The 27,490-nt window shown below is 42.1% G+C and overlaps 2 protein-coding genes across 2 annotated transcripts in view; one reads left to right on the forward strand and one right to left on the reverse strand.

The window, feature by feature from the left end:
- Positions 1 to 12,971: 12,971 nt before the first annotated feature.
- Positions 12,972 to 16,858, forward strand: PPP1R3G (protein phosphatase 1 regulatory subunit 3G). The gene has a single exon (XM_082045470.1). It carries the CDS (start codon positions 13,373 to 13,375, stop codon positions 14,681 to 14,683), a length of 1,311 nt encoding a protein of 436 aa, XP_081901596.1. The 5' UTR covers positions 12,972 to 13,372; the 3' UTR covers positions 14,684 to 16,858.
- A 2,909-nt stretch (positions 16,859 to 19,767) lies between these two features.
- Positions 19,768 to 27,490, reverse strand: part of LYRM4 (LYR motif containing 4) — a 96,093-nt gene continuing 88,370 nt past the window's right edge. Inside the window, exon 3 of the mRNA XM_082045039.1 lies at positions 19,768 to 23,281. Coding sequence (XP_081901165.1) covers positions 23,219 to 23,281 — 63 coding nt within the window. The 3' untranslated portion in view covers positions 19,768 to 23,218. The remainder of the gene's footprint in view (positions 23,282 to 27,490) is intronic.

Genomic DNA, 27,490 nt, shown 5'->3' on the forward strand with positions numbered 1-27,490 from the left:
TCATCCACTTTCTCCCTCTGAACAGATTGATTGCCGTTCACATTATTGCTAATACTAGACACACACACTCTTACAAGATGCCCGTTGGGGCAAGCTCCTCCGCAGTGTTCGAGGAAGAGTTGCGAATCTGTTCCTCTACTCACGCTTTCTTGTGGAATGTAACAAACTGTGGCCACGTTCGCTTGGTTGTTTGTCACAGAATCACAGAATGGTTGGGGTTGGAAGGGGACCTCTGGAGATCATCTAGTTCAACCCACCTGCTAAAGCAGGTTCACCCAGAGCAGATCACACAGGAACGTGTCCAGGCGGGTCTTGAATGTGTCCAGAGGACACTCCACAACCCCTCTGGGCAGCCTGTTCCAGTGCTCTGGCACCCTCAAAGTACAGAAGTTTCTCCTCATATTCAGATGGAATCTCCTATGCTTCTGTCTGTGCCTGTTGCCCCTCATCCTATCATTGGACACCACTGAAAAGAGGCTGGTCCCATCCTCTTGACACCCACCCTTCAGATATTTGTAAGCATTGATAAGATCCCCTCTCATCCTTCTCCAGGCTGAACAGACCCAGCTCTCTCAGTCTTTCCTCATAAGAAAGATGGCAGAGTAGAGGGGGAGGACAACCTCCCTCAACCTGCTGGTCACACCCTGCACTTGCCCTTGTTGAATTTCACCAGGTTCTTCTGTGTCCAGCCATCCAGCCTGTCCAGGTGTGGCGGGATGGCAGCACAGCCTTCTGGTGCATCAGCCCTTCCTCCCAGTTTGGCATCGTCAGCAAACTTGCTGAGAGTGCCCTCGGTCTCTTCATCCAGGTCATTGATGAACAGGTTGAACAGGACTGGACCTAACACTGACCTCAGGGAACTGCACTAACCACAGACCTCCAACTAAATTCTGCACCATTGTTCACAACCCTCTGAGCTCTGCCATCGAGCCAGTTTTCAATCCATATCACTGTGCACTCATCCAACCCACACTTCCTGAGTTTACCTACGAGGATGTTGTGAGAGTGTCAAAAGCCTTGCTGAAGTCAATGTAGACAACATCCACTGCTCTCCCCTTGTCTACCCGGTCAGTCATACCATCATAGAAGGCCATCACGTTTGTCAAAGATGATTTCCCCTTGGTGAACCCATGCTGACTACTGCTCATAACCTTCTTTTCCTCCACGTGTTTGGAGATGATGTTCAGAATGAGTTGTTCCATCACCTTTCAAGGGGTGGAGGTGAGGCTGACTGGCCTGTAGTTTTCTGGGTTGTGATTCTGTGATTCTTGACCCTTTTAAAGCCTGGAGGGATGTTGGCTTTCTCCCAGTCCTCAGGCACCTCTTCTGTTCTCCACAACCTTTTAAAGATGATACAGCTTAGCAATAACATCTGCCAGCTTTCTCAGCACACGTGGGTGCATCCCATTGGGGCCCATGGATTTGTGGATGTCCAGTTTGCCTAAACGATCTCTAACCTGTTCCTCCTCAACTAAGGGAAAGTCTTCCATTCCCTGGACTTTCTTTCTTAGCTCCAGGGTCTGGGATTCCTGAGGGCCAGTCTTAGCAGTAAAGACCGAAGTGAAGAAGGCATTCAGTAATGCTGCCTTCTCTGTATCATCTGTCACCAGGGCACCCTCCTCATTCAGCAGTGGACCTACATTTTCCCTAACCTTCCTTTTGCTGCTGATATACTTGAAGAAGCCCTTCTTGTTGTCCTTGACATCTCTGGCCAGTTTTTATTCCAAGGGGAGCTTGGCCTTTCTCACCCCATCCCTGCATACTCTTAACAGCCACCTTCTATTTCTTCCAGGTGGTCTGTCCCTTTTTCAACATTACATAAACATCCTACTTCCACCTGAGTTTTGACTGGAATTCCTTACTCATCCATGCTGACCTCTTACTCCCTTTACTTGATTTCTTCCTCATAGGGATGCATTGGTCTTGAACTTGGAGGAAGTGCTGTTTGAATATTAGCCAGCTCTCTTGGCCCCCTCTACCTTCCAGAGCCCTATCCCATGGGATTCTTCAAGCAGAACCTTGAAGAGGCCAAAGTTTGCCCTGCTGAAGTTCATGGTTTTAGTCCTACTTAACACCCTGCTTCTTCCACGCAGGATCCTAAACTCCGTGCCTCCATCCTCAACTGTGCTTGACAGCACCTAATATTAAACTGGAGCAAGTTTTGTACAGGAAGTATTAAAAAGACTATGTGAAGGGTGACCATCAAATTAGTATAAATACACACACACATATATGACTATAAACACATGAGAGTATATGAGAGCACAGGAGCATATATAAGAGTATATATATATATACACATATATATATATATATATATATATATACATGACTTGAAGCCCATATCTAGAGACCTGATATTATCTTATCTTTTCCCTCTGGTCTCCATGATTTTTAGGGCTGGAAGTCTCCTAAGCACCTTTCCAAGAAGCAGTGCACAGTAAGGTGTTATGTGAGCAGACTGTTCTACTCTGATTTTCTCACATCCTTCCCTGGGATGTTCTTACACACAATCTAGTTTGCTGTTTGTTTTTCCTATTTTTTTTAATGACTTTTTTGGTATAAGTCCATATTTTGAATGGAATATGAAAAATGCCACTTTGAAAGACAAGCAGCCTGTGAATTTTGGTTTAAATTTAAATTTTTGGTCAATTAAAAATATTTGCTTTCCTATAAATGCAATTTTATCCAAACACCTGGGGAAAATGTGAAATTTCTTGAGAAAAAAAAATGAATAAAAGCTCTGCCACTACAGGTCAGCCTTTTACCTGAGGTCTAAGGAGCTTCTGCATCATTTGATACACGACCCATTCATAGCAAACCAGTTGCTAATTGCCATTATGGGAAGGAAATTTAATTTTATCTTTGGAGTTTGTGTCCTTGTATTCTGCCTGCTGGCAGTCTGCATTCAGATTAACTTCTTGCCAAAATTGCTGCTACTGCTTCTGGCCAAATGTGTTAGGGAACAGGCAAGCCTTTGTACGTGCCTGGGATTTTGGTTTAGATGAAAAATCCAGTCAAGAAATTGCACCATCCATTCAGTTAAGAAAAAGATGTATCAGTGCAAATGCACAGCATCTCAAATATATAAGCTTTTAGACCTCATTGGTCGCCTGGAGGATTAGAGCTCTCTGCAGAACATACTGAAAGGTCACCACCTCACTGCTATTATCCACTGCATTCAATGTGAAAAATAAAGAAAGTGACTTGCATCTTGTTGCAGTTCAGTGCCAATACTTTATGGGTTTTCCTGTTCTGTAATATGAATCAAGAAATGGTGACTACACCATGAACATATGCCAGGAAAAAGACATAGAATTTTACATGGAGTCATTAATCTTCAAATTTGGAAGTAGAACAGGCTTCACAGTTAAATGAAAGTGCTCTGCATGTGGCCAAGATAAACCTTTTGTTCTTGGAGTGAGAAGGAAGCGCCTTCAGTTAGAGAATGGATGCATCCTTCTTGTGGGAGGAGTAAGAAATTTCATCTTTTCTCCACTTGGGGCGATAAGTAGAAAACAGCATTTAAAATTAAGTGCAATTAAGTGCAGTCTTCAGGACAATGGATAATAAAGAAAAACTGGCAAGGAGAGAAAATTACTCTTGAAATAGGCCTTTGAGGTAATTTAACTTCCTTTAATCATTGAATCCATTCAATATTCAGAATGAAAATTAATCCATTGCTCTTAAATCCTTGCTCAGTTCATTAGTTCATTCTTCCACCTTGGTTGTTAAGCTGCTCCTCCTTGTGACTCCAGCCTGATTAATAAATGACTCCACAAGATAACTAATCGCTCCAAATTTTGGTTCCCTAAGATTGGCCTGGATACTCCTGATCTTTTTGAGTTATCCATAAGCCTGCAAGTAAGATGCTCGGTTGGAAAGAATCTGGGTAGGACTGCTTGCATGATTAGGAAATAGTGGAATGTAGGGGAGAAGGACATTAGCTACCAGAAATCAATTAGTAATTGAGACTCTTCAGTCTATGATTTACTTAAAAGGTTCAGAGTAATATCCTGCATTCATTTACAGCAGCGTAAGTTTGGACTTACTCCCTTAACACCAGTAAAGTTATTCATGGTATAAAGCAACAAGTCCAACATGGTGAGTGGACAATGACCTACTTACTGCTGTTGGGAACAGGATAACGTAGAGCAGTAAAAAACTTTCTGCTCACTTTAATTGTGCTCATGCACTTCTGTTGTTTGGATAGGAGACAGAGCAGGGTGTGAATGGCACTGCTTCTTATTCAGGAATATCTTTATTTTGAAAACTGTCTTACTTCAACTGAATTGTTTTTGAACTCCTTACAGTGTGGTTTCTTCCTGAAATATTTTCAAACTGAAGTGAGTTGAGTCCTTCTGCTTCACCAAGTAAAAAGATAAACAACTCAGTTTTGGCACCATTAGGTTGCATTTATAGTCTGTCATATTATAGAGACATTAGAAGTGATGTACTGAATCACAGAAGTAGCAGCCTTTAAATGACTCATCCATTTGGGAGTGAAAAGAAATAGGAGACATGCAGGATTTGTCTTTTTGTTTTAGTTGGACATGAAAATGGATACAGAAGCAAAATTACAGCAGATTAGTAGTCCAAATACCAACAATGGAAACATATTTAGCTAAACTTATTCTTAAATATTTACTATATGATAATGTGAACTATGTAATATCCGCAGAAAGCTCATAAATGGAACTGCTCTGAATTGTGCCAAGCCAATACTGGGAACAAGGAATATAAAAGAACTTCATTAAGGCTGCAATCTCAATTTATGTTGATATGAATCATAATTTCTTAATAAGAGTTTAATGCCGCAATCACATACTACTTACATAGCTGAAGGATTTGGACTTTATTTGCTTTGAACTGCAAAGAAGGCAAGAAGGCAAAGTATGGTGCTGCCATGAAGGCAAAAGATTTCTAGCCTGGCGGGACTGAATTTTATTGCTGCTCCTAACATCAAGAACCTAGGAATGCTAAGCAATTTGCTTAAACTAACTTGGTCACCTATTGCATGTTGTTCACTTTCTACCCTAACAACCCAAGCAGTCAGATTTCTGAGGTACTGAGCATTTACAGCTTTAGCTGAAATCAAAAGGAGTGATGCTCTGAACACTTGTAAAATCTTACATACTTATAAGCAACCATGAAAGTCAAGGTGCACACATCCACAATGAACACTTAGAACAAATAGGCACCTTTTACCTTCGCCTCTCCATAGTTCAGCTCTCTAGTAGTAAAATCAGGAATGCTTACTCTCACAGTAGTCTACTATTTCTGAAGCACTTGGAAGACACTGCGGGTGCTGAGCACTACAGATGATCCTGTGAGGAAATCTGATCACACCTGCAGAGCAGGACTGGAATACTGCTCAATAAACAAGGCCCACAGCTCTACATTGAGCAATGCAAAGAAAAGCAGTGACACCACCATCGAGTAGCTGTCTGTCTCCTGTGCTTAGTGAGACAGCCCTGATGGAAAAATGGCCTAAGAATGCTTAATTAAAGGCTGTAACCTAAATGATACACTCAAAAAAGCTGCATTAAGGTTACGAAGGCAATGTGACTTTGGGCAATTTCTAGCATACTGGTGCTTGAATCTGTATTCTTAATTTTCTTTTAACATGGATTTTTAGTGGGTAATGAATACTAAGCTCTGCTCTACTCTTTAGAAAAAGTAATGATGCATTGATTTGAGGAAATGCAGCATATATCCCCATAGAAATGCGGGCACTACAAAAGAATAGACAAAGCATATTTTATTTCCTTGAGTTTGCAGGACAAGTTTTATCCATGTTTAAGGTTGCTGTTGTTTAGCACAAACTTTGGCTAGGCTCCTGGGACTGGTCTTTAAAGAAATTGCCATGAGTTCTTCAATGAGAAGAGTAGGCATGAGTTTGTACATGAAACTAGGCATAGACCTTCAGTAGCTAAATCTAGCATTATTTCTCTAATTAGTTTTATATTTTATCATGCTTATGACATTTTATAACATCAGCTTGGGAGAACATATCTTCCAGTCCTGCAAAGCAGTGACTTTGCTGAAATTGCACAGGTATTGCATCTACCCGTATATGTGCAATTGAATACTTGCTAAAATTATTTGTAGGCTTAGGTCAAATTATTTCACCTGACCATCAGCATCACTGCAGTTTGTTCAGCAATTCTTCACAAATATCCAGTACAGATACTGATCAACCTGTTCTTTACATTTTGTAATCCATTCTGTGCATTCAGGTTCCTCTATTGCATTTGTCAAAGCGTTCAAGAAGTCTGTCATTTTCATAGTTTGGGAAATAAGAGCATAGTGGAGGCAGAGAAGATCAAAGTGGCTTCCTAAATGGTAGCCATTTTATAACATAAAAAGTGATTAAAGCATCTGCGTTATCCTTCACAATAAGATGTTGCAAATCTGTCACAGCCAGAACAGTTCAAGATTTTTTGAAGATGGGAAATAGTGTCTTCCAACAAAACTGCCATTTGTTCTTTGAAGAAAGTTAGTTTCTTATAAAAACTACTAACTGAAGAATGGTTTGTTTCCTTACTATGAGACACAGCAATATTTTGTTAATACCTCTGTAAACTCACAGCAATATTTTTTAATGCCTCTGTAAACCTTCCATAAACTTTTATACAACATTTTCAGCAGCAACCTTGACTTCACATTCACACTCCTCTTCCTTCATCCTCTACTCAATGATTCCTGCCTTCTCTTCCCCCACCCCAGGATGCAGCAGGTTGCCCCCTGAAGTGTGCTGACATACCCTTTCACTTTTGTTTGATGATCTATTTCTGTCCTAGATTGGTACCCAGGCTCCAAATCTGGTTTGCTTTAAACAGAAAAAGGTCCTGATTTTAAAGTGTTAGGCACTGCAGGTTCCATTTGCAGGACACCCTTTACATGTTACTTCAATTTTTCATTTTATTGTTGGAGAATAATGTAATTGCAATTGAATGAAATGTAAAAGTAACTACAATCAACCACGCCACCAGATGGAGCTTCTTTTCTGCCTTTCCTGCTGAAGGTGCTGAAACTATGGGAATGAATTCACTGGGACTGTGGTACTTAACTGTATGTATAGTCAAGGAAATGCAAAACTATCTTTTTTTTTTTTTTCCCCCCAATTTCTGGTGATGCCAGACTGGGCATCCCTGTATTCATATATGGCTATTTCGGTGATTTTTATTTGTATGCTGATATTGTGCCAGTCCTTTGCTTTTGCACTGTTAGGCTGTATCATGCAGTCCTGTTTCTTGTTCGTGCACTTGAAAGTTTTCAAGTATAGGCTTACTTGTTAGAATGGTACAGTAATATTAAAGCAGCATGTATTTCTGTGGATTTTTTTTCTTTCCCTACTGTAAAAACAGTTAACATTCTTTAGAAATGCAAACCTCTCTTCATTCAGATCACTATATTATATACTTAATTCACTGAAATTCAACTCTGAAGTCGTCTTTTGTGCTTTTATCTGCAGTGTATTGTGTTATGGATACCTAGTTGCTGGTATATATGTACATCAGCTGAAGTTACGAAGTTCATAAGTCATGAGAATCAATATAAATTACTGTGATAAACCCCTTCTCTTCCCCCTTCTGTCGGATACCTGTTTATCTATCTACTATTGTAGCTTAGCAATTGAGAACAAAGTATAACTGAGGCAGTTCTGGGGAGCTGCAAAGAGCAGGGTTGCATTTATTCCTTTTTCAGTGGTTTGGAAAAGTACACATTTAACCAAACAATTTTTAATGTAGGGTTTATACAGCAAGATTGCTTGAAAAGCCTATTCCTGTGTTGGGGAAGACCCAAGTAGAAGAAAGGAGATTGACATACAACTTTACCCGGTTGTGACTGCTGGACAGAAAAGGTTGTCCTGCATTTGCCAGGAGATGTTGGAACAGGGTATATTGCACAATTCTATTTTCCCAAAAGACAGGCAGGTATCTGAGCTGATGAGGTCAGGTTACCATTCAATGTTATCACGTCAAACATGACTCTGAAGACCAGCAGAGGCTTCGCCAGCCAACGTCATGAAGGTCCTTCTGACCAGCCGGCCAACTCTGTTGTCCCCGGAGAGTCCAAATGAGTTCATGCCACTATTGATTTTGAATGAGCTACCTGCCTTGCTGCTTGTGAAAAAGACAAACACAAAAATCCAAAACAGAATTAATGTGAGTACAAGTTCATGTTACTTTCCATTTTCAGGTCTCATTTTGAATGGGCAAAAATCTAATGCCTTAAATGGGGAAGAGGAAAAAAATCTAATGCCTCAGACATCGAATGTTCATGTGCTAACAATTCAAAAAGCTGGTTTAGAGATGTGTTCTTTGGTCATTTATGTTTCATATACTGTCTAGGAGTTCATTTTGGAGGGTGTTTCAAGCATTTGGAATTTTGCAGTGTCCTTAGTCAAGAGACAAGAACATTTCCTGTTTGCATAAGTTTCCTTGCAGAGTTTTAAAGCGACGTTGGGTTTTGTTTTCCAGAGGCAGTCTGCTAGGTGGCAGGGCAGGAACAGAATCCAGCATTTCAAGACAGACGGTGAGAAAAACATTATTATTTTAATAGCCCAGCAACAGTTTTGAGCATAGAATGCCCTTTATATCGGACTACTCTGGATAAGATGTAGCATCTTTCTCACTGAAGTCCAAAGCAATATAACAGCATAATGCAGGGCAAGAATTTGATCCAAATCATATTTTTTCTAGTTTGCTAAATTAAAAATATACATAGAGGTTTTATATGCAAGAACCTGGACCCTAGTGTTCATCAGAAACCTTTGAAAGAGATACGGTTCAGCAGCTTTCTGGAGATCCACATTAAAGCAAACAAAAAAAAAATAAAACCAAGCCCTTTTCTACTCTTATGAATACATTTTGGAAGCCAAAATAATTTTTCTAACTGATAATCTGAGCTTGCCCGTTCAAAGACTGTCTATTTGGGTTAAACTGTTGAAATGCAACAATAACTCTGTCTATTAGGATGGCAGTTTGTATATGGGTTTTTTATCATTATATGATTTACCGATAAAAAGTTTGACAAATGACTTAAGATTTCCAGTGAACCACATGAATATAGAAAGTTTAGATAAATATCTTATAAATGACAGGTATTAAACCAAAATTTGACACCTCTTAAGCACTACAAGAACTAAGCAATACTTGGAAATCTTAGTGAATGGCAAGTTTTTGTGAAATATGGTTTTATCACAGTTAGTGCAAATTCTAGTCTGAATTTAGTGTTTGTTCGAGCACTTGGAACCTTTTCCATACAATTTCAGCAAAACAGAAAGTAAAAAAACCAACAAAACCAGACACCAAACAAACATAAACCGAAACAACAACTTTGTGCCATTGCTGAATATTTGCTTGTCACAAAGAATGAGTTTGATTTTATAACAGATGCAGAAGAATCTTGGACGTACTGAAATCAATTACAAAACTCGATCTTTGAAGTACATCACCCAAATAAAGGGACCTTCCTTGCCTCATTGCCAAATACTTGGCATTGGTCATTGAAAAGGATATTCCACATCATTATGGGAAACAAACCATTGCTGTAATTTAGGAAAACAGAATAAATATGTCTTCAGATATTTAAAGGAATCTCTACATCAGATAAGGAATGTCAGATGCAACTCTCCTGAGGGACACGGTTAAATATACAGCCGACATCTCTAAAAGTGATTGTCTGAAAGACTCAAAGCTCTAAAGGATTTTACTTGCCCAGCATCCTGCAGAAATTAGATTTAAATATTTGGATTTAAGATTTCTAAACTAAAATAATAACTTCCCAATATTTGTTTCCATCTCAGTATTTTTTTTTTTTTGCATTACAGATGTAATGCATGCCTGTTTGGATGCTTTGCATGCTTGTCTTTCCTGCATAAATAAGAAAATCAGGTCTAGTAATCTAACTTCTGAATAATTTATAGTCAGATTATACAGAGCCACTGAGTCTTTCATTCAGTGTTTAGCCATCCTCACAAACATAGTAAGCTGAAATCCTGTCCTTATTAAAAACACAGGGAAGCTGGAATTTCCCTTGGGATAGGGAGTATTTTTTTTAATAATTGAGGAGGCTATTAATATCCTCCCTGCCATTTTTGTACAAGCAGCACAACTGTTAAAACTGGAATGAAGAACAATATGATTTTCAAAGTGAAGCAAGAAGATCATTCACAGTGAATGCTGCTAAAATTTGAGATAATCCCTGCATATTTTTAAAACCCTGTAAATTGTGTAATATTGCATAGTAGTTACTAGTCATTCATGTTTTCTGATAAGCTGTAGTCACAGGGTATTTTCTTAGAAAGACCTAAGTGAGGAATTAGAGAGATTTGGCATATTTGAACTAAGTACATCCATAAGTAGAATATTTTCGTCTTGGACTAACTGGGAAATCTGTTAGTTTGGGATTTGAAAGCTGAAGCTACTATGAGAAGTGCAGAATAAGAAATTATGAACACTGTTTGAATAGACTTCTGGATGAAGTTGTGTGGTTGAGCTGAATAAACAGAATCCCCCAGTTACTTGACTCTGAGAGTCTGCCAACAAGTATTTTGATGTTCATTTTGTGTCCAAATGATGATGACTATTGATCCAAGCAGCTTGACCAATTTATTAAGTTGCACATGAAATAGCTCCAAACCAAAGCAGCAAACCAAAATCTCTGACCTAACAAGTCCTGAGAAATACATAACCATCCTGTCATAGTCAGAATTGAGAAAGCAACACCATGGATCGCTTGCCAGTGATTTGCACATTTGTATTTCTTTTATTGCCTGTATCTCAACATTTTTTTTAGTAACAACTGAAGTAAATAGTACTTAGAAGCCCGAGACCCTGGTTTCCTCATTCTTTTAAGAGAATCCTTTTTGAAATACTTAAGAGACAACACTAAATGCCTCCTTAACTAATGTCCACTGGCCTAGTTTGTCACATCAGTTGAACATCTGTTGTAAAGGTTTATCTGATTTTAAATTACTCCCTTTCAGAATTGTAGCAATTGATTACCACCAAAAACCTGACTTCGCTTTGTATGCTGTTAATTGCCTGATTTTAATTCTTTCCATGCAATACTGAGTCCTGTTGCCTTAACTGCTTCTGCTTAATTTCTGTGAACAGTAGTCCTTTTTGCAGGCCTGTCTCCCAGAGTTACAGAATATGTGAGAAATGTATATTAATTGCTACAACATTATGTAACTTTTATCAATATTTACAGTAAGTTTATCTTCTTGCTGTCCCTTATTTTGCTTGAACCTTTCACATTCCTCTGTATTTTCTAGTAGTCCACATGGTTTTGCCTTATCAGCAAATGGTATTTTTTTTTTTTTTTTTGCTTTTGCTGCCTAAAACATTTGTTAATGATTTGGCAAGCTGAGGAAGCACGCGTTAGTGGAATAAACACCACATGAGGAAGTAAGGGCTAGTTTCTTCATTTCTGATTTCCTCACCATAAAATAGGTATTACTGGAAGAAAGTATAGTAGTAGCGTCTTGTTTTGTCTAGGGAATCTTGATAATATTGTGAGTACTAAGCACCATTATGTACACATCATCTATTAATTTTTCTTCTTTCCAACTTGGTAATTTGAGGTGCCACAAGCCTTGAATAGGCGGGTGGTGAGGTCTCACTTCCAAGCACAGGTAAGAAAGCACCTGCATTGCAACCTGTTTGATCAAAGTGAATGCAAACAGGAGAGCGGCCCGACATTGTTGTCCACTGCTCTGTTAAAGCCACCAGCAGGTTGGGAGTGATGGCAAAAGCAGGTGAACTGGTGCCTTCCCTGCCAAAAGTCGTGTGTGGGAAGATGACTGGCATTTCCCTCCTTCTTGTGCTGCTTTGCAGCCCTCAGCTGAGTAACTCAGGAACATCCTCTGTGCTTTAGTACCATTAAGTTGAGGCTGCTTAGGTCAAAATGCTCAAAGGATGGCACACCAGCTCGCTTGGGCCAGAGCAGGCAAAGGAGCCCTCCCACGACCAACAGCCTGCTGAACGCGGCAGCCTGCGGCACAGTGTTGGTGACGAGCAGTTGACGGCAAACTGGTATTCGTCAAGTTTTCCATTAGCGCAGCTGGTGCCAGGGAGAATGTTTGTCCTTTGTTACTGTTCTTAACAATGCTCTAAACCAAACTACTAACAAATTTCAAGTGCGAGGCCAGAAGCTAGGCGATTCAGATTATTTGGCACTTCTAAGTAACTGTTGGCTGTTCAACTCTTCACTCAAGGTGCAGTAAGAACCACCTCACTGCAGTGTCTGCTAAGAAAACCGTTCAGAGATGTTTCTACTGCTTTGACATTCATTCCTCTGTGAGATCCAGACTGCCCACTCAGTTGAATTGCACTGTATTAACTCACATTGGGAGGCTGCTTTCTGGCAACCAGACCGATACTAAAAATAAATCAAACTATGCAAAACAAACAAACAAAAAACCCCTCTGGTAAAGCTGTAGTGGGAGTGCAATGCTTCAGAAAGTACTGTTATTTACATATGCTTTTTGTGTCTCTTCCATGAGAAAAAGAATGGAGGGATGTTTAAAGATGTAGTATTTTTGCAATCATCTGTGAAAATCACCCCTGCACAATATCTGTGGCATGCACAAGGTGTCGAATTAAGTTTGGAAAATTCTCAGATATGGATCTCACCATACAAATAGAAGTATCTTGTTCTGAGGATGCTGTTTACCATACATCATGCTCAGAAGATATAACCTAGGGGATTCTATTTATTTCTTTAAAATATAAAGTCTGTATTTTCTTTTTCCTTGATTGTTTTGGTGTTAAGTGGAAACTTTGAAGACATTCTGACCTTCAAAAAGGGTGCACGTGTGCACCTCCTGAGCACTTGGTTTTCCACAAGCAGAGAGTACTGTTGGTACCCACTGTGGGGGGAAACGGTTGAAGATATTTGCTTACAAAATATACCATACGTTAAAAAGTGAATGCCTTTGGTGTTCCTTTTACCTTTGTGTTTTGTCCTCGAGTTCAGGTCTCAAAGCTTTTCTCTGCAGTTAGGGCGGGCGGAAACCAGTTTAAACATAAAATCTCTGGGGTCTCACAAACTCTCAGCGGCAGGAGATGGGACATCTGACGACGAGCACGGCAGACGGGCGGGACCCAGCGCCACTTATGCCCGGGCAGGGGAGGAGGGCGGCGGATCAACCGAGGGGCCCTGGGCTCCCCGCCGTCTCCCGCCCTCGCCGCGGGGCCGGGGCTGTCGCTCCGCCGTGATGCCAGCGCGGTGCTGGGGGACGTCCTGCTTAATCCTGACCCTCCGGGCGTTTTCCTCGGGGTATCTCTCGATGGGTTGAAGCTTAAATAATGATGGTGATAATAGGGAATTATAATAATAAAGCCTGCGCCAGCAGCCCATGACCCCGCGCTTTCCCCCGGCCTGGTTGCAGGGGGGCAGCCGCCGGCACGGCTGGCTCCGCGGGTGCCGCTGTCGTTTCTTCCCTTCTCTCCTCCACAGCCCACACGCCTGGCAGCGTTGCTCGCAGCTCTCTCCTCCGCGCCGTGGTAACGGCGGCCCCGGCGGCGGGCTGCGGGTGGGAGGACGTGCGGGGCCGCCCGTCGCGGCCGCTGATGTTTCCGTATTGCCCGTCCCGGGAGGTCCCGCCCCCGCCCGAAGCGCCGCGGCCGCCCCAGCCCTGCGGGGAGGCTCCGGGCCTGGCGGGGGGGGCGCGCCCCCCACCCCGGGGCCTGCGGCGGGGGCTCCGGATAAAGCGGTGCCGGCCCGTCCGCCTGCCGCCACAGGGGCGGCCGGGAGGGGCCCAGCGGGGCGCCCCGCCATGGCGAGCCCCGCACGCCCGCGGCAGGACCTGGCGGCGGAGGAGCGGAGGTTCCGCGGCGCGGCCCCGACGGTGCCCCGCGACGCCAAGCGAGAGACGGCTGGGGAGCAGCGGCTGCTCCTGCTGGAGCTGCGCCGCTGCGGGCGGCCGCCGTCCCCCGGCCCCGGCGAACGGCGGGAGGAGGGGGAGGAAGAGGAAGAGGAGGAGGAGGAGGAGGAAGAAGCGGCGGCGGGCGAAGGCTGCTGCAGCAAGTGCAAGAAGCGGGTGCAGTTCGCCGACTCGCTGGGGCTGAGCCTTGCCAGCGTCAAGCACTTCAGCGAGGCCGAGGAGCCGCAAGTGCCGTCCGCCGCGCTGTCCCGCCTGCAGAACCCGCCCGCCGACGAAGGGGTCCCGCAGCCTCCCGGCGACGAAGCCCCGCTGCCGGCCCTGCGCCTGGTGCCCGACTTCCCCGACGGCGGCGAGCCCAGCGCCGAGCGGCTGCGGCGGCAGCGCGTCTGCTTGGAGCGGCTGGGGCGACCCCCGGCACCCACTGACGTGCGGGGCACGGTGCAAGTGCTGGGCTGCCCCGGCCCCAAGGAGGTGACGGTGCGCTATACCTTCAACGAGTGGCTCTCCTTCGTGGACGTCCCGGCCGCCCCGCTGCCCCCGGCCCCGGTGGCTGCCGGCGACCCTCCCGCCGAGCGCTACAACTTCAGCCTGTGCGTCCCGCCGAGCCTGCGGGAGGGCTCGTCCCTCCACTTCGCCATCCGCTACCGCAGCCCGCAGGGCGAGTACTGGGACAACAACGGCGGCCGCAATTACACGCTGCGGTGCTGCGGCTCCCCCGGGGCCGGCCCCGCGGCTCCCCCCGCCGCCGGCAGCCCGCCGCCCCCCGCCGCCCCCCGCTACTGATGCCGGCCGGGCGAGGGGAACCGGGGAGGCCCGGCCGGGCAGGGGGCGCCGCCGCAGCCCCGCACGCTGAGCCCCGTCTTGGGAAGGCGACAGCCAGCGCGGCGAGGCACCCGTCCCGGAGACTACCCGAAACACGGATGTGCGTAGCCTCTCATTGCTGTGGCTTGTGGAATCCTTTTCCTTTTTTTTTTTTTTTCTTTTGGAGAGAACAAGGTGACTGAGTAGTGTGGGCTTTGCGTTTCCCCCTTGAAGTGAATTTTTGAGGTCTTGATTTGGGCTTGACTTCACTTACCCGATTAGTGAGAGATGCATGGAACACTTGTGTGAAAACTTAATGGCACTTTCGCTACAGGTTTAACTCAGCATCCCAGTTTTCTCATTCTCACATCCATTTCAAGGACATAATACTGCAACAGCAATGGTGTGCTTTGTCCTTTTTATTATTATTCTTTTTTTAGTTCAATGGACTCCATAACAATACAATTCACTGTTGTGAGCACCTGTCAAACTCATGACAGGCTTGCATGCCCGTCCCACCTTTGCTCTGCCTGTGGTGGCTCTGAACAACAGGCAGTCTGTTATGGGGCTGGATCTGGGGCCGGACTGGGCTGCTCTGGTTTCTGTCATTCAACACACTTTGATACCGCTCCCCACCTTACCCAGGCTTCTGTGTAGATCCCGTCTGGCTAATAGCAGCCAACAGGGACTTCTGCAAAAATATTTTTGCTTAAAATAGACTGTTGACGACTTCTCACACAACTGACAAGTCTAAAACTGAGACAAAGGAGTTAAAATATATGCCAGTGCTGGGTTTATCAGGAGACCTTTGGTAACACCTTTGGGTAACGCACTGTAAAGTAAAAGATGGTGTCTGTCTCACACATAGTTCTGTACTTTGAGGTTTGGGGAGCAGTGACTGATTTGGATGACCTTCTCACTTATGAGTGACAGTGCGATATAGAGAGGGTGTCCTCGGTAGTGAATGAAAACAAGTGCCTTAGATCAGCTCTCCTTATGTTACATTTTGCACCATATTTCTCAAGTATTTCTAATTTATTTGGCTTATTTTGCTACATATTTTTCAGTATTTGTATGCTGGTGGGAAAGGGGCTTATTGTGCACACCGTTGGACTTTACAGCGCTGGACACTTGAAATGATTTCAATAGTCTTCACTCTTGCGTTGCAAGCCTAGAGGCTGGCTACTGGTGTCCCAAGTCCTGAAATATGCAAAAAGTACCAATGAAAATGGGTTTGTAAGAATAAAAAAGCTTTAAAAAAGTTTAAAAGGTCACCATTACAAATCTTTTCTTTCTGTATAGCAAAACGTGACTGGATACTTCTTCATTTCGCAACCTGCTTGTCCCCCTGCCCTAATGTGTGCGGTGCAGAGGGGCTCAGGCTGTTCATGTGCCTCATGATAACCAGGGACATTGCCCGATCCTTGGTGGCTTTTGGGGCTGTAGATGAAAGGCAAGTCGCTGTGTAAGTACCTGACAGCCCAGTACACTCATGTGACAGGCATCTTGTGCAGAGCCATGATGTCAGGAAACTTTACTAGCACAGGTAGAACATACACAGGTTGAATTTCGTTCTGGCTCTTCTGTGGCTTTGACTCTGCTTGTTTTCTTCTGATACAATAACTCAAAAATTTGAGTTAATTTTTGGATGAAAAAATAATAAGACATTGTCAGAATGCAGAAAATGTGCTGATGTGGATTTATGTTCTTCAGCAAGACCCTGGGAGATATTTTTTTTTTCCTTTTGAAAACAGAACATACTGTGAGTTTTCTTAGGTCTTCATTTTCTCTGAAGATGTAAAACATCTCAAAGCCCATAATGAGCACCTTAGAAAAATTTGCTTCCCTATAAAATTCCATGTACTTTAAAGTAAGTCTTCAGATAACCTGCCTCTTGAGAGACCTGGTAGAGAATCAGAGCATTGGAAGCAGGGTTTTAAGGGGGAAAGAATGTGAAGCACAGGGAGCTTCAAACAAAAGTTGCTGCAGTTTTGCTAACACATACACTGCTCCTGAAGCACAGCTTGCCCCCCTTGCAACCTAAAAGCATGCGTACATAAGCCATAGCGTGAGCATACAGCCAAATAAAGAGATGTTTAATTCCTTCAGAAACCATCTTGCTGTTAGACTACTACCAATCGCTTAAAAAATCCAGCGAGTAAAAGCTCTGTGCATGCAAACAGATGAAGTTCTTACTGTTGTTTTCCATGTAACATGTAAACTCTTGCTAAAAGCGTGAAGGTTTCAGGGAGAATAGCGAACTCGACTACTTCCCTGCACAAGTTTGCTTTAAAACTATCGTGCATTACAGGATATTACATGGAATAATCTGGTATTATTAGTCTTTCTTCAGATACTTTTGTCAATGGAATAGTGTGGTCTTAAGATGGTATGTGATGCTTACAGCATTAAGATTGATTCTTCATTTAAGTACAATGTAATATTTGGGGCTCCTGAAGCCCATTCCTTATTCTGTGCTTCGTTTATTAATAGCTTCAGAGAAGAAGGAAACTTTGTCAAAAAAAAAAAAGAAGCGAAAGGAGGGGGGTCTCTCCTTAAACAAAACTTAAAGGAGTAGCGGTGTCTGGGCAGAGGTGCAGAGCTGTACCTTGAGGAATCCCAGCCTGTTGCGCTTGTTGGTAGAGGGCTAGAAATATTCTCTGATGTACTGTAAACTATAGGCAAGACTGTTGAGACTGAACAGTAAAATGCTTTTGAGCGCTTCTGAAAACTGGTGCCAATCTAAAATCCTGCAAAGTATAATAATTAAAGCACAATGTTTTTGTGCTTCGATAACAGGTAAACAGCTTTTAATATTAAGAATTGCTTTTTGTGAAAGAAAAATAGGACCCTCAGATGAGAATCAAAATGCTTTAATAGACAGTGCATTTTTGTACTTCTACAATGATATACAAGCATAGATTTCCAAAGCAGGTTTCAAAGACTGCCTACACACCATTCTCTGTATTTTCATAGTCGAGGTTATAGAGGGCTATAGAAATGCAAGACCTGACCAAAGATTACATCAGGCAGCACTGTAAAAGTCAGATCTGGACCACGCATGTACCGAATGCCAGCAAGCTCGTGTCAGCAAAGCAGAGGGCTGGTGCTCACAGTTACAGGTTGAGATACATTGTGTAATTGCAACTTTATTCTCAAAGAAATTTATTCAAAATGAAGCAGTTCTATAAAATCAAAAGGCCTGATAGAGTTAAACATGAAGTGAATCACTCTTCTCATTTGGTTGAATTACTGTTAATGTAAGGCTTTACAGAGATTGAGAGCATAACTTCTGGAGGATGTGTTCATAAACGCTGTCCCTGCCCCAACTTGTGCAATGAGAGATTTGTTAGCACTCTTGGAAAGAACTCCAGCTCCAAAGATTTTCAGTTGAGGCAGATTTCTGGTCCCCCTCGCCATGGATTAAGGACACAGGAGAGAAATAGCTGCCAAATGGTTTAATAGGTGTATATAAACCAAAAAGTTTAATATAGTTGAACCTCTATAGTGGGTAACTGTGAAGGACAACGAAGTTAAAACTTCCTTAAGCAATTATTTGCACCTTACACTTGCATTTAAATTCAGATTTAAATGATCCAGAAAAGGACTGTGAAGCTAAATTTACTTTGGTGTCACGAAGAACTGCAAACTTGCATGCAAACTACTCCTGTTTTATTTAAAGCTGGGGCTTTCAGTCAGGACTCGAAAAGCCTGGCTTCTGCTCCCATTGGCTTCTCTGGGATTTGGATCCAGCCCAAAGTGCTGCGGGAAGGTAGGGGAAATGCTCTAGGTTTAATTGTCTACGCTGTTCAGAGTCTTGTGTTATGGGGTTAGGAAAACATGGCACCGTGATGGATGTTCATCTGTCAAGAGTTCAAAATCTACTGTCTATGCATGGCAGTAATTAAATCACCTTAATTGTTTTTCATTATTCTTTTTAAGAGAGGGAAAATTACTTGCCTTGGATTAGCATATTTGCCAAAGACTGGTATAAATATTTATGTGGTGCACTCTTTCAGTGGAAAGCCTGTACATTCTTCACAGGTCTCCATAGTTCTCTGAGCACAGAATAGTCATCATTTGAATGCACTACTTACCATCACTTCTGCCTCTTGCAAAGCTTCAGTAGATACTGGGCTTAGCAGTAGAAAAGGTAAGTAGTTTAGAAAGAAGCATCTCTTGCAACACACTGATGATACTTAATTTCCTGTGTAAGTGGCAGAATCCTTTGAGGGTGTGCGCATTTGTGAAACAGGTTTGAGAGTTCCCATATTTTTTCCTCTTACAGTAGTCGAAAATACACAGCATTGGAAAAACTATTGGCTTCTCTCTCATTTCTCCTGTTTCCACACTAAGGGCTCCTCCACTCTCCTTTAAAATACTGAAAAAACTAACAATGTAAACTCTCAGTAAAAGAGCTACACACCTTCCTTCTTTTTTATGAAGCTCATCAAGCAAAACATTCCTACAAGTATGAAATAATTATGCCTGTGTTAAGAATTGTGCAACAAAGCCGTCACTATACTCCTGACGTGAATAATGCCAGGATTTCACTGTAGATCATTATGGAAAACTCAGGAAAACAGTCAGCGCGCAGCTCTTTCATGGCTCTGTTCATGTGTATGTATGGTCCTTGCTGAGTATCCAGAGAGATGCATTTATGTGCATTACAGAAAGTAAGCTGAGGGGCTGGTGCTTCTCCATAAAATTGTTCTTCCACCTGCTGACATTAAAGGGTGAAAGGAATGCTTTTAATACCTGGAAACTTGGTAAAGTTTTATATAGAAATACCTTTCTAGAAATGTGAGTAGTAAGTCAAAATCCTTCTTAGTCTATTTCAATAAAGTGTTCACATGTTTCTCTCTTGTGTTGCTTTCCTCCAGGACAGCTCCACCTGCGATATAGCTGGACATCTTGAAATTGAGCTTTCAATTGCAGTAAAATCTCTTGAGAAGTTATAACACTTAACAGAAATGCCTGCCCTTTAAACAGTTACTAATATTAAACAAATGGTTCTTTTTTTTTCTCTCCTTTTTTTTTTTTTTTTTTTTTCTTTCAGGGCGCTGTTTCCAAGTTTATACTGTAAAATTCATGACAAACTTCAATACATGTAAACATTCAAGTTTTGGTGCACACTGCTAAAGTTAACAGTTTGCTAAAATGTTGGGATCAGGAACAGACAAACATTTGTAATATAATACAAAAGCAAGCTTGTTTTGCCAAGACATCGCAGCTTTAGTAAAAGATATTTATTGAGCTCCCTTCTGTTCTAAGGAAAAAGGTTATACTTTTAATAATAGCGGACATGGCACGTAAGTCATGGGATCATTCCTTTGTGTTTTAACTGTTCCTGTTGTTTACACTGCTTTGACAAAATCCAACAAAGCTCCTGGCAGCGTGCCGAGAGAGGGAGATTTAATGGGTATTGCAACGTAAACGGAATTGGTGAAGCAGGGAAGGTGCGGCCGTAAGAGCGCGGCGGCTCCGAGGCTGGACCGCGGTGCCAGCTCCACAGTCTCCATCCGTGACGATGAGCACATGCCCAGCCAAGGGCAAGGACAGGGCAAGTGGATCCAAACATAACACTAACGTCATCCCAGCCCACAAATATTATTTCTGCGCTGGGCTTCCTAAGCTAGATGTGGTTTCTAAGTGTTTTCCTTCTGTAGCTCGTAGGATTTCAGTGATAAAGCATTTGGGAAGCTATGCTTTTATATGGAACTGGGTATGTTACGACAAAATATACTTAAAATGCACATTAGGCAGGGAAGAAAAATATTTCTAGGTATCTTCCAATTGTGTACAACCGATATACATAACTAACACTAATGGAGGGTGCACTTACGTGTGTTGGTGAGGAAAGGAATCTGAAACACAGGGAACAGACACCTAAAATGCAGTGACTGTGTGGGGTTTGAGTAGTAAATGCCAATAACCTTTGCTAGCTTTGCAGTTTTGTTAACAATATTACAGAGTTTTTTTTGGTCCTTAGCGGGAGAAGTTTTCTTACTTTACTTCTAATAAGTAACGTATTAAACTTATGTATGGTAAGCTAGTGGTTAATTTGGAACATGAACTGATTTTTCCCTGACTGCAGAAGTGAGCTGCCGTAGCACCTGGACTACAGACTGGGGAAGGAGAGGATAGATCCTGAATTTTATTTCCATTTTTCTTGATGTGTCCGCTCTGTAGAATGCATCCTGAAGGTTACTAGTGCTCCGTTGCAGGTACAAATGGCTGAGAGAGGATCTGAGTGGTGACTTTGGGGCACAAAGTAGGAGCAGGCGGCATGAATTAGGAGAGCAGTATTGTTGCGTCTACCACAAAAACTCAATGACAGAATCTTCAGGCATTAACGGAGGAGTATTCTCCCCCATGCTTTTAAGGGAATTAACATGAACTTTCACATTTGCATGATTGCACGCCTATATTGCAGCATGTACCATCTACAGTTGTATTCTTGGTGGAAATTGAACAACAAGGAACTTCACTGGAAATGCACTGGTATCTTGGAAAACATTATTATGTATTTAAAGGGCTTCTATTTGAAAACAAACCCTTATTTTTAAGTAGTGAAAATGTTACTGGTCGAGTTGTCCCTGTTCATAAAATAGGGCTACACTATTTATAAGGATGTTTATTTTGTTTCCTAGCATACATTCTCAGATATTGAATTGGTATGCAGTGCCTGTTCTAGTAATTAAGCTGTTTTAAACAAGGATTTTGCATGTAATATTTAAGAGACCAAGTTTCTTAGAGTATAAAACTGGCAGCCCTTCCAAGCCTTTGTCCTCTCAAAGTGTAAGATGTTATTCCATTTCTTTATATTTGCTGGAAGCTTAAATAGTAATCAAACCTTTCTTCCCCTACACTTTCACCATTAACTAAGTGCACTTCATTATCCAGTTGTGCATGTGGAGATTAAAATACATAATCTATTTTACCTATTAGAATAATTAAATTCCATTTAAATAAAATGTTCACTAAAAGCAATTTACATTGCAATACTTACACACCTAATACGAGATGAATTATTACTGTATTTGCCTTTTATTTGAAGGTGAAAATGGAGGCTACATTCGTAGACTCAAGTAGTCACAGTATCTTATTCTGTACACTACAGTGTTGTTAATGGAACACATTACTATACATTTAAATCTAACTGTACAAAATTATAAAATACACTTTAAATGGTAGTAAGACATGAGAGTTTGTTCTACATTAGACACTTTATCTATTGTCTGCTTTAATAATGTTATCACACAGCATGGACAATGCAAAACAATAGAAGTTCTAAACAAAGATGAATTTTGCGAAGAAAAATAAGAGGAGGTTTTTAAAGGAGACAGTGCCATGTTAGTTTTGAGTTTCTGTTTCTCTTCTTAAAAAAAACCCACAACAATCCCCTGGGGAAAAACAAACGAAGCTTTCTTTTGTATGCCATTAAACCAGCTTTGCAATGCCTTTTTTTTTTTTCAAATTTCTAATAGAAAACAAATTGAAGCATAGCAATGACTTGAACAGAACCTGACAAAAAACTTCATTTTTTTTTTTTTTAACAAATTGTCTTTAAAGTGTTGATTATTCTACAAATTTAATAAAAAGCAATAAAACACCACACTGAGCATTCCACTTTTGCTGGGTAAAGCTTGCTGCTAATTTATGGACTTACAGCACATGAGCTATTTTCATAGTTAGGTTCTTTTTCTCCTGCAAAATTCAGGAGCTTTGTGAAAAAGGGAAACCTTGCATGAAGTGATGTGGTACTTTCTGCTAATACCTTCACCTCCACCACCTGGTGGTGAAAATATACTTTAGATCTCCCAAGCCTTGGTGATGCAAGTCTTACATTCTGCTATTCTGATCTGTTAATTGTTAAAAGGAGGATGAGAGTGGTTATTAACTCTTGGAAACTCAAGAAAGAACTAGTGAAAGTTTTATGTCACCTCCCGAAATGTCAAGGGATGTTCTTTAAAGAAACCACACAGTGCAGCTTGTGATATTTTTGTAAGTATCAAGGTCCAGGAGCCAAAAACTCTGTTCATCTCTGATTTTAATATTTAAAATGAACTATGTCTTTAGTGATTCAAATCAGATGCTGTGTAGTTTTAAAAGAAACGGGATCAATAAGGACTTAGTGAGTAGGTGAGGGGGTTTAAATCTAACACATCTTTCGTGCTCAGTGAGAGAAAAGGGCAGCAGCAGAATAATGTATCTGGTTCCAGGTAGTTCAATGAAGTTTTATTGTCGAAGTAGGGTAGGAACTATTTAATCACACGGGACATACAAGCAAACAGATACCAAGACTACCTTATATACTATTATAAATCACAGCAATATATTTTAGAACATGTGAACCATTAGAAAATACTTTGGTTGCCAAAAGCTGAGTCTCTCAGACATTTCTTCTGCTAAACAGAAAAGCTCCGACGTGCAGTGACTTTATGCATCTGTATGTGGCACTGTAGGATGCTGAAGATGGTCCAGTGTTGCTTCAGGATCAGAGTCTTCTCACAGCTATGTGTTTCCTGGACCCTCAATAACCAATTTCTGCGTGGAATACAGCTGGCCAATAGTAACCTGCAATCGAACCAAAATATCAGAAAGTGAACCGGGAAAGTAAACAGGTTATAATTTCAGCTTCAGAAGAGAGATTAAAAGCAAACCGAAAACTGAGTAGGCCATATATTAAGCTTTATCATAATGGCATTTTTCTTTCTACACACATTGTTTTTGTAAATAGTACTACTACCAGCCTAGACCTTAAGAAAAATAACGGATACATAAAATACCTGCATGTACAAAACCCTGAAATAATGACATTGAGGAATACCATTCAAAGGATCATATTAAAAGCAAACATTAAAAGTTACTACAGAGGAAAAGCAAACAGGCTGTATGTTTAGAAAAAGGAAAATAATAATGCAATGAAAAATAAAGAGATGCTTTTTGGGTGGAGAACCTAGATATAAATTTCATGGGGTGGTATTGTTTCCCAGTTCATTTGGAACCCTAATTGAATTTGCCTTACAAATGGTGAAAACAGTTCCACAGCTAGTTCAGCAGTAACATTTTACACACACTGGAAGCGACCTCTTGCTCATGAGAGGGTATTCACACCTCATGTATTTCTGCTTTCTAGTTCAACAGGAAATGAACAATGACGAAAATGCAACATTGATGCTTTGAATCATGGTGTTCTTTGGTACTTTCTAGTCTGCATTGTAACACTGGTGAATTGTAGCCAGATATGCAGTTGGTAGGCACACACAGCTCTTCGCTTCGCAGCTGAGATGTGGAAAGAGGTTTCATGCAAGCAGGCTAATGCGTGCTAATGCAGAAGACAACATTTATTTTAAAAGTATGAATTTTGGAGTCTAATGTTGAATATCTGTTATGCCCTTTCTTGCCCCTACTTTCTCCCCAAGGGCTGGGCACACAGCGAGTGGCTCTGTGTCCGTTACACACGCTCACAAAAAAGTTCATGTATTTAATTATGGAATTAGGACAAAAAGGGCTAGATTCTTAATCACACTAAGCACAATGTATTTAGTAGAATTTAATACCACAAAAACTAAGGCTGACAGCAAGTCAGGCTCTCAAAATGGTAAAATATTAGGGACAGAAATTTTTTGGCATTTTTCGTTTACCATTTTTGAGGGGAAAAAGTCCTGGCAGCTCTTAAATAAAAATTTCTCATCTATGCCCACACTCCCATAAAATGTAAATAATATTGCCTTTTAGGAAATGAACTATTTCATCTTGATAAACAGCCTTGTCTGTTTGCATTGTAATGCATTGATTTTAATCTTGAAATATTTATTACAAGGGAGGATTTATGAGCCATTCTTAAAGGAACAGAAGTTCTCCTTGCCAGCAAATACTCCCCTCTTTTGGCACTCTGAACTAAGCCAGTAACAGCATATGAACAACTCTGATTATTTTTGAAATGACTTACAAAGTATGTTGCATACAGAATATTTAAAAGAAAGGCCGTTCACAACTGTGGCACGTGTTACCAGTAGAAGTTTTAAGCTGTCAACAAGTGTTACTTATCCAAAGAGAAGTCGCTGCTCTGGGTTATGTGGCGGGCTATACGTTGTAGCTGCTGCCTTACCACAAACCATGCTGTAGTACTTAATTTTTGTATACCGCGTTTTGGAGCCCAAAGAATCTTTAATCCTTTCCCACACAGTAGAGCAAATTTAATGGGAGGCTCAGAGGGATTACAAAAATGCTGAAACCTGAATTGCATTTTTTTTTTCTCCACCAACTGGGGAGATAGATGAGGCTGAGTACGTGACTTCTCAGTCAGTCATATCCAGCCGGGGCAGATGGCTTTGCAGGAGAAAGGTACGAGGTGGTGTTTGCCGTCCCCGTGCCAATAGGTGATGTGATCTACTGCTGTACCTCTTGACTGGAACGCAATAAAATCATAGATGTGTGTGTGGAGCTGCTTCCTTCGCAAACCAGGGCCGCGCAGGCACGTCAGCGAGCGCGCAGGCACCAGTGCTGTGCTCTGCCTGCCCTGCTGCGCTGTGACATTTCCAGCTGAACTTTGAAATTTAAGGATTTTTTTTTTTTAAAAAAACCATTAGCCTTGAATTTCTAACATGACGATGAAGCCTTTCCCATGCACTTCAGACAAAACAAACAGACCTTCCGTTTATAGCTGCTGAAAAATTCACATCTATAAACATCCCCTGGCTCAGCAGAAAGACCAGCACTGGTATTTGCACACTGACACTCATTAACCCTCTGAATCAAACCACAGTTCTTAACAGTGTCCTCCCCAACGCTACGTCTCGAGAAAGCACTTCAGCAGCAAGCATCGCTGTGGATCCTTCTCCCAAATTAAAGACTTGAGTGGCTGTCTCTTGTGTTCTTTTTCATCATGTGTGTTTGCAGCTTATACACCGCCTGTAATTTACTCTTCTGGTAGCTGGCTCGAAGCCAGCGCAGAGGTCAGTGTCAGGGTATTTTCATTAATCACAGGAAGCTTTTGTGGAAAAAGGCTCGACCATTTGTTCAGCAGCTCTGTAACCCTTAATTTTATTTACCTCTGTGAGGTAACACATTGCAATTAAATTCTGCAGGAAAGAACGCACAATAAAAACCCACTTTGTCATCAGGAGAAGAGAATAATTAGAAATATAAAGGTTGCTCTTCAGATCTTACTGAATTACTCAGTGTTTCAATTCTGCCTGCACAATTATGTACTTCAGAAATAAGTCTGACAAGTCCAACTGTCAAAACCTAACAATCTGTCCTAGTTCAAAGATTTAGTACAAGTCAATGTGGTCAGCTTTTTCTTGTGAACTTGGAAAAAATTTAATCTTGCCTTCCATCTGAATCCAGGACAAGACTTAGGGTTTCAGAATAGGATTTATTAGCAGATCTAAGTTTGATAACAAATGGGGAGAAAGAAATTATTGAACACTAAGCACCGGTCCATCCATAACCCAGCCATTCTCTGGTTATTAGGTGGTTGTGTGTTCACTTGGAAACAGTATTTTCCCTTGCTCGTGGTGGGCAGCAGTGATCATGGGGAGTAACTACTGCCTGAAATCTTTCACAGCTATTGGGAAAAAAGGCAGTAGGAGAGGTTTTCCCTACATAACAATCTCAGAGGTGCGTTACGGGGATGTGCAGTAAGAATTAAATGAGTAGAATCAAATATTGAAAAAAACCCACCAAAACCAATGTCCTGAAGACATTAGAAGAACATGCCATCACTCAAAAAATTCAACAAATCCAGTTTGATTGCCAGCTCTGAACTTTTCCCATGGTCTCTGGCTGGCCAAGTGCCGGGTGCTGCACTTTGGTCACAACAACCCCCTGCAGTGCTACAGGCTGGGCGCAGAGTGGCTGGAGAGCAGTCAGACAGAAAGGGACCTGGGGGTACTAATTGACAGGAAGCTCAACATGAGCCATCAGTGTGCCCAGGTGGCCAAGAAGGCCAATGGTATCCTGTCCTGTATCAAAAATAGCGTGGTCAGCAGGACAAGGGAAGTGATCCTTCCCCTGTACTCTGCATTGGTGAGGCCACACCTGGAGTATTGTGTTCAGTTCTGGGCCCCTCAGTTCAGGAAAGACATTGAAGTGCTGGAGCGAGTCCAGAGAAGAGCAACACGACTGGTGAAGGGACTTGAGCATAAGACCTATGGGGAGAGGCTGAGGGAGCTGGGGTTGTTTAGTCTAGAGAAGAGGAGGCTTAGAGGTGACCTCATCACTCTCTATAACTACCTGAAGGGAAGTTATAGCCAGGTGGGGATTGGTCTCTTCTCCCAGGCAGTTAGCAATAGGACAAGGGGGCATGGGCTTAAACTCTGCCAGGGGAAATTTAGGCTGGATATTAGAAAGAAATTCTTTACAGAGAGAGTGCTCAGGCATTGGAATGGCCTGCCCAGGGAGGTGGTGGACTCGCCGTCCCTGGAGGTTTTTAAACTGAGATTGGACATGGCACTTAGTGCCATGATCTAATAAACGGACTAGAGTTGGACCAAGGGTTGGACTCGATGATCTCTGAGGTCTTTTCCAACCCAGTCGATTCTGTGATTCTGTGATTCTGTGACTCTCAGGGGCCCCTGTGGCTGGTGAGCAGGTTACATGCAGCTTCCACGCCAAGCCACGCAACAGGCACAGCATCAGTGGGACAGTGGTCAACTGGGAGGTGGCCTGAATCCTAGGGACTGCCTTCCTCCCTGACACAGCCAGTGGAGCAGACCCTGCAGACCCATTGCCACTGATCGCAAAATACTGCTAGAAGATCATCTTCAGGTTTTGAAG

This window comes from Streptopelia decaocto (assembly GCF_964273445.1).
Source record: "Streptopelia decaocto genome assembly, chromosome: 2".
Classification (NCBI taxonomy): domain Eukaryota; kingdom Metazoa; phylum Chordata; class Aves; order Columbiformes; family Columbidae; genus Streptopelia; species Streptopelia decaocto.